Source organism: Solanum pennellii, chromosome 1, assembly GCF_001406875.1.
Source record: "Solanum pennellii chromosome 1, SPENNV200".
In the NCBI taxonomy this organism is placed as follows: Eukaryota; Viridiplantae; Streptophyta; class Magnoliopsida; order Solanales; family Solanaceae; genus Solanum; species Solanum pennellii.
In genome coordinates this window covers 62504833-62518880 of record NC_028637.1, presented here as the reverse complement: position 1 = coordinate 62518880, position 14048 = coordinate 62504833, and the positions used below count along the sequence as shown (strand labels likewise).

Sequence of the window (14048 nt, the reverse complement as noted above, 5' to 3'; positions counted from 1 at the left end):
GTGTTAGTTGACTACGATGAACCATTTGGTGATCCATCGAGTGGTAACTTACCTCGCCGAGTTTTAGAGGACCTCCAGTTAATTTGGGGGTACTTACTATAGACAAAATTAGGCCCGCGGACCACTTTTAGGAGAGTCACCGACTGGACTCTTTGGCTCACCAACATGAATTTCTCAAAAACATTCCACTTTTCAACATGCACAATCAATCCCAGTACCTATTCATACTTCATTCTTGAGCTTTTTAAAAATAGTATCACTAGGCAACCCTCCTTGTTGTCTTGGGTTTTTATTTGAATACATTTGACCCATTTGGGTTTCCAATATCTTGATAGAGACGGAATGAGAGGTTAGTGTCTGGTTGAGAGTCGATATATCCTCCTTCATTTCCTTCAATACTTTATCGAACCCTTCAACCTTGTTACGAATGTGTGAGATAATGTCTTTCATACGACCACCCTTAGAATCTTTGGGCTTTTGTCACTTATAGGGAAGAACATACCTATCCTTTTTCCCTCTTCTCATTCTTTCCAAGATGTGTTACGATCACACCATTCTTTGTCACGGTCTTGGTCTATCCACATCTCTATTGCGACTTTGATTACCACACGACCTTAGGTAGTTTGTACGATAACCTCCTCCTCGGTAGGCTAAAAATTTCACCTCCTCATTATACAAAACTTCAAATTCGGCCTCCTCAGGGTTTACGCCTCCCACGTCGGAAACATTACCACTCCTTGTACTAGCACCCATGACATTCTTGGCCAAGATGTCCAGTTGGATCATCATCTTTGCCATGTTATGGTCTCTCTCTTGATCTTTTCAACCTGCTCCTTTGTTAATGTATAAGTAAGAGAAGAGACTTGATATTCTCAGGGATTGTCTTACCTTCCAAGTGTTTGAAGCTTTGGATGTTGTCTCAAAGATTCATCATCTTAAAAGGGGGAAAATTGCGCTTGGCATGCAGTAATAAGTTCATCCCACGAAGTGATTGAATCTCTTGGCAACTCAGCCAACCATTTTCTTGCCTCGCCTACAAAAGAAAATGGGAACAACCCCAAACAGACCGTGACCACTTTTTTGACTAATAAACTATAAAAACATAGTACATGCATCAGCGATCATAAACATGATATGTGTAAACGTTAATTTTCTCTAGTTTGGCCACTTTGGTGACTAACAAACTATATAAATACAAAGCACACATAACATCATAAAATTTTGTGCATGTGAAAATTTTAAACATTTTAGTTTGGCCACTTTGGTGACTAACAAATTATAGAAACATAATGCATGATTTAAGTGATCATAAACATGATGTGTATAGGTTAACGTCTCTAGTTTGACCACTTTGGTGACGAACAAACTATATAAATACAAAGCACACATAACATCATAAATTTTTGCACATGAGAATACTTAAAACATTTTAGTTTGACCACTTTGGTGACTAACAAACTATAGAAACATAATGCATGCATCAAGTTGAAAAATCAAACCTAGTCTCTCTTGGAGTATGGAATGTGCCAATAAGTAATGAATTGTACTAATCCACATAAGTCAAGTGAACATAAATATTATATGTGTAAACATTATTTTTCTAGTTTGGCCACTTTGGTGACTAACAAACTATATCGCACTAAGTATACACATATTATTTATTACTGAATATAACGATCACTTTAATTTAATCTAAAAGAAAATGTAATTATTACATTATGGGAGGATTAAAATTTTCAAAATTTGTACAATTTAATACAAAACATAATTATTTATTTATTTAGGAATGGTGGACGGTTATTACTCTTAATTACCCTACCAAGGCTGATGCGGTTATATAATTTATGAAGATTCTATGTTCCAACAATCCAGACTCTGATGCCACATGTAAGATTAAATACTTTATAACATAATATCATGATCATGAAAACGATAATCTTACATAGACGTCGTTCAGGGTACATGCCTGATGAGGAAGACATCATCACAGTTAAAAGCGGAAGCGCTAGTCATAAATCGGTTTCTACCTCCTTGCCCTAACTTTATGTCATCACAACGGTCAGCGATGTAGAGAATATGTGATAACCTTAATGGGTGGAGGGAGGACAATTTAAAGAGGTTATGACATAATCTGGTACGTCCAACAAGTAACCAATGTACAGACGAGATCTATTTCTTATTAAATACTTTTTATGGTGTTACTTGGATACAAGTAAACTTGAGTGATATAAGTAAGAAATAATTAATAATAATTATTAATAATTCTTACAAGTTTGTGCAATCCTTTTTTTCAATCTTTTGATTATAATGATTTCTAGAAAAATAGTTTAAGTGGAGTGATTTTATAAAAGAAAATTCATAATTTGAGTGATTTTATTTATATAAAACCAAGTTGAGTGACTTTCTCAAATAATTTCACATACTTGAGTAACGTTTTGAGATATTTACTCCCAAACTATGCATTTGTGTTTGCTCTTCATTTGTTTCAGAGCCAAATTATATAGTTTCAGTTTTCTTAAGGAAATTCATAGTGTTTAAAAAGTCTTAATTTACTGCAGGTTAAAAGTTTTTTTTTGGTGGTGTTTTTGGGCCAAATTAAATTATTCTCTGTATATAATTTATGTTGCTTTTAGGGTGAAACAAATTGTTATTGTTTCCTAGTTTCACTGTTTGTATGTGTATGTGCACCGTGTTTTATTTTGAATGAATAAACTGTCACCTTGAATTGAAATAACATTATGAACAATCTACATTAAGAGAAAATCCTCTCATCCTTTTGTGGTAATTAAATTATTTCTTCAACTTAGACGATGATAATCGTATTAGTAGAATTACTGCCACTTTAAAATGTGTACGAGTTTTAAAAATTTTTGGGATCAGTTTTTATGAAAAGTTCTCAATTTATTCTTGTGTAGAATAAATCAAGCTCTTTTTTTTTGCTTATCAATTTTTTTTAGAAACGAAACATTGAAGTTTGGATAGAGTTGTATTAGCAATTTACTTGAAGAGAACTTTTAAAATCTATACAAAGCATAGGATCTTAGTATTGACAGTGATGCATGGTGTAAAAGAATGACAATTTCACGGTTTATGTTTTTTGTTTTTTGAATTTCTAGTGTATATTAATTTACACTAATTTTTTAAAAAGGGTTTGGTGTCTAAGCAGTGGGGTAGAGTACCCACACTTTTTTTTAAAAAAAAAATTTACGTCAAGTTTTGTATGGCAGCATTAATGTTTCTTTAACCAGTTTTTGATTGAGGTATATGCTTAATGTGTACATGTATGGGATATAAGTTTAATTATTTATGTTATAATCATTGAATGCTTTCATAATTGTTAAAGAATTTATGTTGGTTAAATGTTAAATATATGTGATTTAAGATAAGTGTTTCATTTAGATAAACAATTATGTTATATTTACAACATAATGAAATTCAGATGATGATTGGGAACTTAGTGAACTTTCGATTATGAAATTATGTGAAATGAATATTGACATAGTAATTATTATTATTATGTTTATGAATTTAGACTACAATTCTGTACATTGTTGTCTCATGTACTTTTATTTCTTTAAATTATTATGTCAACTGTTATTGTTGCCAATCTTAACAATGGTTATAAGCTTAATGGTGATAACTATGGAGCATAAAAATTCAATATGCTCTAGAAGAAAAACAGGCTCTTGAAGATCTTAACGTGTCTATGGCACCTCCGGAAACTGGTGATACTCCACAGTCCACAACATGAGAATGATCTTGAGGCATATCAATCTTGAAAAAAAAAAAAGAATACACTAGCTCAACAAAACCTTGCTGAGCAGCATGGATAATGACATTATGCTAGAATTTCGACAGTATAATGATGCTAAGGACATGTGGTCCGCATTAGAAAAACAAGTTTGGTCAAACTTCACTTATCAAATTGTGGGCCATTTCGGTTAAAGTTTAATACTCATAAAAAGTCCCTTATATTAAACATGGTCAATGAACTTAAAGATGTTGGTCATGTATTGAGTAAAGAGCAACAACTCAAAGTTGTGATAGACTCCTTACCTCAAAGATGGGAAAATATGAAAATGCATTTGACTCACAATGTTAACATTAAAATTATGAAATATCCTAAGCATCATTTTAAACTCAAGGAAGAACATCTCGGAGATGACAATGCTGCCACAAATTCATATATGACTAATTATGCTTCAAAATAAGGACATGATAGGAAACCCAAATATGATAAATTTCTCCAGAAGAAAGGGAAAGGAAAGTTTCAAAGAAGCCTCGACTAACCAACAAGGAGAGGAAAATATTTTTTCTTCACAGAAAAAAGAGAATATACAGAGATTAAGGGGTTGTTTAGTACAAAGATTAATAATGCAGGGATTAGTAATGGTGGGATTAGTAACGCAGGAGTTAATAGTGCAGGAGTTTATAGTGCAGGAATTATTTTTATCAAGTATTTGGTTCATTGTTTCCCACCTTATCTTGTGTTTGAATTAAAACTTTATAAAAAAACTTCTTCCCAATTATACCCGTAAATTATTATGCAATTTAGTTAAGGTAAATAATTGCGAGACAATTTTTTTTATAGCCTTCTAACTAGCTATGAAAAGAACAATTTGTTGTCGTGTTTGCCTTTTTTTACTTAAATTATTTGAGGATAAATAATTGTCATCTTAGTAAATTGATCACTTATAAATGTCAATTTTAAATTTTAAAAAAGATAAACTATCAAGTCTTAAAATAAAAGACGGTAAACAATAGTAAAATTAAATAAACCATCTACATTTTCGCATAAATTGCAAGTTGTAATTTTAATATGTATTCAATTTTATAAATTGTTCAAAATACAAAATATTAGAAAATTGCACAAACATTTTAATTATTTTGTTTATTTTCTTGATTTTATGTTTTGTGGTTGTGATAGTAAATTTATTTAAATAATTAGTTTTCAAACTATGGAGAGAGTGTTATATGTTACAAATTATTCTCTCTAAATAATTTGTAAACAAATTTATTTTAAAAAATTTACTAGCACAATCATAAAACACAAAATCAAGAAATTAAACAAAATAATTAAAATGTTTTGAGGGATATATTTTTCTTTAGTAACCTATCTCATGGTATTATATCCCGTGCATTGCTAATACCTCCAAATAGAAGGTATTAGTAATACATCATATAATACCATGTAGGAGGTATAACTAATATAACCATGGATTAGTTATACATAGACTTAATTTCCTACAAAACATAATACTAAATAATACCATCTATAATTCATGGACTGTTTGTTTTAATGCAATCTATCAAACGACCCTAAGTGTTATAACTGTGAGAATAAGGAACACTTTGCTCGTGATTGTCCCGAGCCTAAAATGGTACACAACATTATTAAAAAATTACATAGTGATGTAAATGTTTCTAGTTATCTTTTTAACCAAAACACTTTCTATGTGGATTGTGACAAAATTCCAATTGCTTTCAATGTTGACTACTTGATTTTATGAATGGAAGATAGTAGTAGTTTATAAAAAATTGTTTTACAGAGAGAGAAATATTGTATTTATTTCTTACGCACATTATGAATGATTACAAGCTAACATTCTGCTATATATATATGTACAATTATACTAACTAACAGTGCCAGTAGACCAATAGAATATTGACAACTGTATTAGGAATAACCGACTCAACTAATCAGCCTAACAAGTAATTCTACAAATTCAAGACTTGGCAATACTCTTTGCATATTCCTCAATACCCCCCTTCAAGCTAGGGGATATTAAGATGTTCTTCATCCCATGCTTGGATATAAGATACTCGTAATGTGCTCGTCCCAAACCTTTAGTCAGCACATCAACAGGCTGTTCAGAAGTACGCATGTATTGAATGGTCACAAGACCTTCTTGAATCTTCTCCCTAATAAAATTACAATCAATGTCAATATATTTAGTCGTCTCATGAAAGACAGGATTAGAGGCAATTTGAATAGCTGCAGTACTATCACACTGAATTACAACAGGAATAACAATTGGCATATCCAATTCTCTAAGAAGACCATTAACCATGTTACTTCAGCTACAGCAGAGGCCATACTCATATACTCTACCTCTGTAGAACTCCTGGTGATAGTGGGTTTTTTCTTAGATTTCCAGGATAGGAGAGACTCCCCAAATTTAAGTAGATAACTAGTGATGGATCTCTTGTGTTAAGACAGGATCCTCAATCAGTACCACAAAAAACTTAAAGGGAACCATCTGGTTGAGCAGCTAGGAGGATGCCTGAACTTGAGTCCTGTTTAATGTACTTCACAACTCTTATAGCAGCATCCATGTGGGATCTTTTTGGAGCATTCATGAACTGGCTAAGGGTCTGTACTGCATAAGACAAATCAGGTCTTGTAACAGTAAGATAAAGCAACCTCCCAACCAGTCTTTGGTATTCTCCAGGATCTAGCAGTACTGCATCAGAAGAAGACCCACTATACTTGTCAAAAACTAATGTAGTTAACTTCATATTCACTTCAACAGGTGTAGAGATAGGCTTGGATCCTCCTAATCCCAAGTCTGAAATGATCTCTAATGCATATTTCCTTTGATGTATAGGAAACCCTTTATTCTTCCTTGCAAACTCTATCCCTAGGAAATATTTTAATGGTCCGAAGTCATTGATATTGAAGTTGTTTTGCAGAATTTGCTTAGTGTCATCAATCAGTTCAGTGCTACTACCAGTAACCAACAAATCATCAACATAGATCAAAACAATCACAATGCCTACACTTGACTTCTTGATTAGCAAAGAATAATCCAAGTGACTTTGTTGAAAACCAGCAGCCATCAATGCTTGAGTCAATTTTACATTTCATTTTCTTGAATCTTGTTTAAGACTATAAAGTGACTTAAGAAGCTTATAGACAGGTTTAACTTCAGCGTGCTCATGAATGAATCCTTGAGGCATCTGCATATACACCTCCTCTACAAGATCACCTTGTAAAAAAGCATTATATATCCATTTGTTGACAATCCCACCCTTTGGTGGCAGCTAGAGTGAGGATTGTCCTAACTGCTACCATTTTAACAAACCGGAGAAAATGTCTCCTGATAATCCAACCCTTTCTGCTGATTGTAACCTTTGGCCACTAGCCTGGCTTTAAATCTTTAAACTGTACCATCTGCCTTGTACTTAATCTTGTACACCCATTTGCATCCTATAGCCTTCTTCTCATGAGGGAGTGGAACTATCTCCCAAGTCTTATTGTCCTCAAGTGCTTGTATTTCTTCTTTCATGGCTGATATCCATCTCTTGTCTTTGACAGCTTGATGGTAAAACTGTGGCTCAGTGTCAAATGAGATGTTGGCAATGTAACCTTCATATGTATGAAACAAGTTGTTGTAGTCAATACTATCTGCAATAGAATACATACAATGGGTCTGTGATTTTGACTTAGTGGCAATCACAAAATATTTTTGCCACAATGGAGGTCTAGAAGACCTGTTGGATTGTCTCCTGCCTATTGTAGAACTCATGACAGGTTCCTCAGTAATAGCATGAAGTTGCAGTTGTGTAGGAAGATTATCCTCAAGTATTGAATCGTCGAGAAGAAGATTATTTTGGCATTCTTCATTATTAGAATGATGTGCATCAGGGATGATTGTCAATGGTAATTGACTTTGAATCTGAGAGTCATCAGTTGATATAATATCTTGTAAGCCATTATTCACATGAGTCTGAAAGCGAAAAACAGTTTCATTAAAAATAACATCTCTACTAACAAACAAAATTTTATTTGAAGGTCATATAACTTCTAACCCTTTTGTGTGATCCCATAACCCATAAAAACTGATCTGATAGCTCCTGGACCAAATTTATCGTCCCTTTGCAGCATTTGCATCATGGATCAATGGTTTGTTCAACATTTGGAGAATCTAATTGTTATTGATTTGGTGAAATGTATGGAACTGAGCTAGCTCAAAATCCTGGATTAATACCAAAATACTATAGCATATTATTTGTAGTCCCTCCACTAAATTGCTGCATCTTGGACATAGGATTCAGGTAACCATCATTCATACCTCCTGGAATGTAAGGATGAACTCCAGAATCTGATAGCCTATCAACTGATAGAAAACTTCCTTCAAATGGCCATGCTTGTGACAATGAGTACAATACTTCAATTTATTACAATCAACTCGATTGTGACCTTTCATGTCACAATGATCACAGTACAAATTACTTCCTCTCTGTGTTCTATGAATTTTCCCATTCCCTTGACCTCGAAAACTTTCATATCCTCCGGATCCAGGACCTCGAGATCCTTGATTTCCAAAACTACTTCCCCCAGGCCTGCCAGTGAATAATGCAGTCGGATCGGTTTGTCCCCCAATATGATATTGATCACTACTTAATTCTCGTTGACTTTCATCCTCAATTATCATTGCATAGCACTGATTTACAGTAGGTGGTTCACTCATAATTAAGATCTGACTTCTAGCATGACTATACTTGTCATTTAAGCCCATCAAAAATTGCAGAAGTTTCCGCCTAAACATACTATCCATATACTCCTTAGACTTTGCACAATTACAAGAGGGAAGGGGAACAATCGGACAAATTCATCCCATAAATCCTTCAATTTAGAATAATAGACTGAGATAGAAGAAGTACCTTGGGTGTGTGTAACAATTATTTTGGGTAGATGAAAAATTCTGGACATATTAACCTTATCAAATTGTTCGTTTAAATCACTCCATACCAATGCTGCATTTGAACAGAAAAGGATTCCACTAACCAATTCCTTGCTCAAATTTTCCATCAGCCATGAGATCACCATAGCATTGCATCGATCCCACTATTTTTCTCAATATGAACAATGTATCCTTCTCGCTTGATACTACCATCAACAAAACTCAATTTGTTCTTAGTTAGCAGAGTCAGTTCCATTGCTCTGCTCCATAATGTGTAATTCTCAATTCCTGTGAGTTGAATAGTAATTTGCACTGCACCTGGTACATCTGAAAGTGAAAGATACAGAAGATGATTATGGTCAATTTATCTTGCCATTGTTGCTTCCTCAGATCTGCCGATTCAAATGAAAAAAAACTGTAGATCTTCAAAAATTGTACTCCTGCTCTGATACCATGAAAAAATTCCAATTGCTTTCAGTGTTGACTACCTGATTTTATGAATGGAAGATAGTAGAAGTTTACAGAGAAAAATTGTTTTATAGACAGAGAAATATTGTATTTATTTCTTACGCACAATATGAACGATTACAAGCTAACATTCTGCTATATATATATGTAAAATTATACTAACTAACAGTGCCAGTAGACCAATAGAATGTTGACAGCTGTATTAGAAATAACCGACTCAACTAATCAGCCTAACAAGTAATTCTACAAATTCAAGACTTGGCAATACTCTTTGCATATTCCTCAATAGTAGACTTGAGAGCCACCAAACATAAAGCGACAAAAATAGATGATTTTGTATATTATCCATGAATTCTACGAGGATAAAAATGAGTATATGTAGAAAATAAAATAAAAGAGGAGGTTAGAAGAATTGGTACCTTCAAACTAAAAATGTGAGGTGACCAAACTTTATTTCTACATGATGAACTATTGGTTGCGTTAATTCATTGAAATTTAGTGTCCGTTAGAACATTCATGAAGTTATGATTTAATTTGTTTCTTTCATGAGTATGGTTTGAATATGTATATGTTCAAGAAAAAATACGACCGTAATTATGATACTTTTTTGTATTGGATATCATTCAGAGTTCCAATACATATAATATTTATTTATCTTATTTGCGAGAATTTTTGGATGTGAAAAAGATTTATTAGATACATAAGATACTAGGATTAACCGTATTGATCAACAATGAATGAATCACTTAGCAAAAGAAGGTACGGTTGACACAATAAATAAAGTGTAATTGTCTACTTGTGAATCTTGTCTAGCCGCACAAACAACAAGTAAATCATTTGAAAAAGGCACAAGAGATGACACTCTATTGTATTTAATAATTGAGATATATGTTGTTTAATGAATGTAAGGGCTTTCAATTTACTTCATCACTTTTATTGATTGTTTTACTCGATTCGGTTATATGTAGTTGATTTCTCACATATATGAAGCTGTAAGTTTCTTCATTAAGTTTTTTAAGTTAGTTGAGAATCAATGGGATAGAAAAAAAGCTCCAAAAATCGATCAAGAAAAATAGTATATTAGTCTAATAAATTAAACGATTATGTGGAGAAAAAAAATTTCAAGTTAATTTTTTTAATTATACTAAGATAATTAACTACTTTTCTACTCCAAAATAAAATGTTTTTGCGAAACGATGAAATAGAACCTTTTTAGCAATGATTCGATGATGACATAAGCAAAATTAACAATCACATATTGAAGTGATGCCTTGCTCATTATTATATCTGTACTTTATCGTACCCTTTAAAATCAGTTACGACCACGCTGTACAAGTTATAGACTAAATAAAAGTGTACTTTACGCCTTTTGAAGCCTTGGGGTTGTGCTACTTCTGTTCAGAATACTTCTTCCTAATATGGAAAATTAAGTTTATGTGGAAGAAAAAGTGCATCTTTACAAGATACTCTAATCAATATAAGGGTTATATGTTCATAGATGAACAAAATAGTGGCCCCATAACTGAAATTGAGTCACGTGATGCATGTTACATTCATAGAGAATAATTTCTGTAAGGGCGAGATATGTCAAAATGATCTTTTTATAAAGCTACAAACCAGACCGTTTCCATGGCTGAAGTTAAAATGAATTTAAGTGGGAATCATTTTAATAATAATGAATTAGTTCTATTTTCATAATATACCATATGAATCAGATTCAATTGATATTGATGGTCCAATGAGAGTATCGTATCAATTGATAAATTAATTTGTCAATCTCAATCTCGATGAACAAGTTGTCTACAAATTCCCATCGTCGATTTTAGATTGAAGGAAAAAACATTCATAGTTACGTCAAATAATGAAGAGCCAAGAAACATAAATGAGTCTATTACATGCCTCACTAGAGAAAGTGGTTAATAACAATGAAAAATAAGATGAAGTTAATGAAATTTAGCCAAGTGCGAAAATTCATTGATCTACCTATAGATCCAAAAACTATTAGAAATAAGTGGATTCTCAAAATAAAGCGTAAAGAAGATGGTAGTATCAAAAGATTCAACGTGTGTGTCGATTCCAAAGAAATCTATGGCCTAAAATAATCTTCTACCCAATGATACTTAATAATTTATAATGCGATCATATCGTATGGAATTGTTATAATTCATGAGACCATTGTCACGACCCAAAATGGACGTCATGACACTTGTCTGTTCTCACAAAGACAAATCAGCCTCAACACAATGAAAATGAAAGAAAAAATAGAAATGCAATAAAACATAACTAGAAAAAAATGGAAAACTTATTCATTCTAAACAATACCTCAAAACCTTATTGTCACGTGTACAAGCCAATGAAAACATTAAATTCGAAAGATAAATCCAAGTCAATCTTGAATCTAGAATAGAATAAAGATTAAGTTGAAAAGGAAAAGTGGGCCCTCCAAGATGATAGTTAGTTTACCTCTCAAATCCTTCACGAGCCTCGACTGCCAGAAGAAGAAGATTAAGCAGGTTCGGGCTTGGAACCTACAAAACTGTAGAAAAAAGGGGTAAGTGAAAAAAAAAATCATCCCAACCAAGTAATTCTACAATACACAGTTTATGGGGCCCAATATTCAAAGTTTGATAGACACAATTCAACAATATAATAAATCAAATATGTATATCTCAAATTCAAGTAGTATATTCATACACAACAAGTTCATCAATCTCAGGTATCAAGCAAGTCACGCATAAGCAATAAGGTATAAAGTCACAGAGTCAAATCAGTAGTCGAAATTCTTTTCCATCAGTACAATATCACTTCTCGATAATGAACTCAGAAAAATAACACATATTGGAAATGATCTCGGCCTAATCACACTCTCCAATAAAGACGATGACATAATAACACTCAACTGCAAAGACCTCATTATCACAACATTCGCCGACAAAGACCTCAACATCACAACACTCACCGACAAAGATCTCAGCATTATAATACTTGCGAGTAAAGACATCGACATCATAAATCATCACATGTTTCATTATGGTGTCGATAATCAATGCACAAGCAATATCACACCACATAAAAAAGACAAAAAATTGCACAATTCAATACCACATTCATGCTTTAAATCATTTCATCAATCAATCAACAAGGTTACATTAAGGCAACTCAAATCATCATATTCAACACATAACTGATAACATTCAACTACACTTCATCTAATTCTATGTGTTGGCAGTCACTAACAAGCATAAACCCAACTAAGACTTGGGGTCATCCCACATGGAGTGATACAATAATGAATTCAGTTAAAAAGTAAAAACGTGTTCTTATGTTTGTAGAAGTAAATGTTTCACAACATTTAAATAAATAACAAAATCTCTACAATTAATATAAATGAGGGACTTACAAAACCAATTTAAGACAAACAAATTAGGAAGTAAACAAGTAGATATTAGACCTTAGGAGTGTGATTAGTTGAATACTAAATTCGTGTAATGAGTGATTACTATTTTCTGAAAGTTTTTGAATCTCAATGAATTGGTGATTCTTTGCTTATGATTTCGTGATCAATGAAACTAGCCTACACTTTGAGTGTCTACAAATCGGAAAAAAGTATAGTAACCCAACAAAGGGTTGGGGTCATGTCCCAAGGGAGCTGCAGTGAAAATAGTAGTTACACTAGAATTTCGTTATAGTTAGTGGTTCTCAAAAAATTATCGAAGAAACAAAAAAATAAATTCAATTTATGACACCAAAATGTGAAATATCAAAAAAGAGTTTGTCACAAGTTGTAAAACAACAATTAAAATAATGGGAGAATCAAGTATGGGGGAAAGTTCTTGGGGTATGACCGCATTATATGTTGACGTAAATAAATGGAAACTTGCTTCCGATAGGAAAAATTGCAAAATAATGGTAACTGGGCTAAACATTAGGTGAAAGTAAATTTCCTCTCGAGAAACTTACCCCATATCAAATGGGTTCCTCTCAGACGCCCACTCGTCTAATGAAGACCCGCCTATGCCTTATCCACAACCGCTCTTTCGAAAGGTTATTAGATATGAAGCTAGGGCTCACCCTCTGAGTCTCATTCCACCTCACTCATTAGGACATCCATATAACGGTCTTGGTTCCACAACCTCTCTCTCGAGCAAGCCAAAAACACATAGGTGGTTTTGCATTTGCAACTACAAACCTATTAATTGAAACCACAACCACTAGGTGAAAATACCATTAAAATACATCTAATCCTATCAGCAAGTAAGGCCCAACAATAATATCAACACATATTTTCTAAATCACACTCCAATAATGGGATTTTTTGCCACACGTCAAGCAATAAATAAATACACCTAAAATGATAAGGAAATCAGGTGGGTATAAGAAATAAAACCTTAATATGAGAAAAGGAACAAGAATGAAGAACACTCACTTCCAATTTGAGAAGAAGAACCGCTTTCTTCAAGTGTCCCACAAAACCCTCTCCAAACATGAGAGAAATTCAAAGATAAGTTCAAGAAGTGAAACTTATAATAATGTCTGGACTCCCTAAAAATAATAAAGGGTTTAGTATTTATAGACTTCAAATTTAGTGCTAGAGATTCCCTTCAGTGAATTTAGTCTTGAATCGCCGAGTGATTTAGCGATTCACCCTTCTTCTAGTTCGTGGCCGTTTGTGATTTCCCTTCATTTTCTATGCATGTTGTGACATTGGGTGGAATAACTCTACTTCGCGAAACTATTTAACGAACCGCCGACTGCTCCTTTTCATCGCCTTATTAATCCACTTCCTTCAGGGCTTCGCATGTTGGAACAAAGGCAAAATGTAGATCTTCTATAACGACCCGGGAGCACCCCCTGGAAGTTACTGGCATACAAGACTCCAAGAAGTCCCATAGT

The 14048-nt window shown here is 33.2% G+C and overlaps 1 protein-coding gene and 1 pseudogene across 1 annotated transcript; both read right to left on the bottom strand.

The window, feature by feature from the left end:
• Window positions 1-6246: 6246 nt before the first annotated feature.
• LOC107021900 (uncharacterized mitochondrial protein AtMg00810-like) lies at window positions 6247-6840 on the bottom strand. The gene has a single exon (XM_015222617.1). The coding sequence runs from the start codon at window positions 6838-6840 to the stop codon at window positions 6247-6249; it is 594 nt and encodes a 197-aa protein (XP_015078103.1).
• A 320-nt stretch (window positions 6841-7160) lies between these two features.
• On the bottom strand, window positions 7161-13641 carry LOC114075247 (annotated as a pseudogene).
• Between the last annotated feature and the right edge of the window lie 407 nt (window positions 13642-14048).

What these genes read in the sequence shown, in the direction of transcription:
- LOC107021900 (XM_015222617.1), bottom strand. Translation starts at nt 6,840, where the DNA reads ATGGCTGCTGGTTTTCAACAAAGTCACTTGGATTATTCTTTGCTAATC.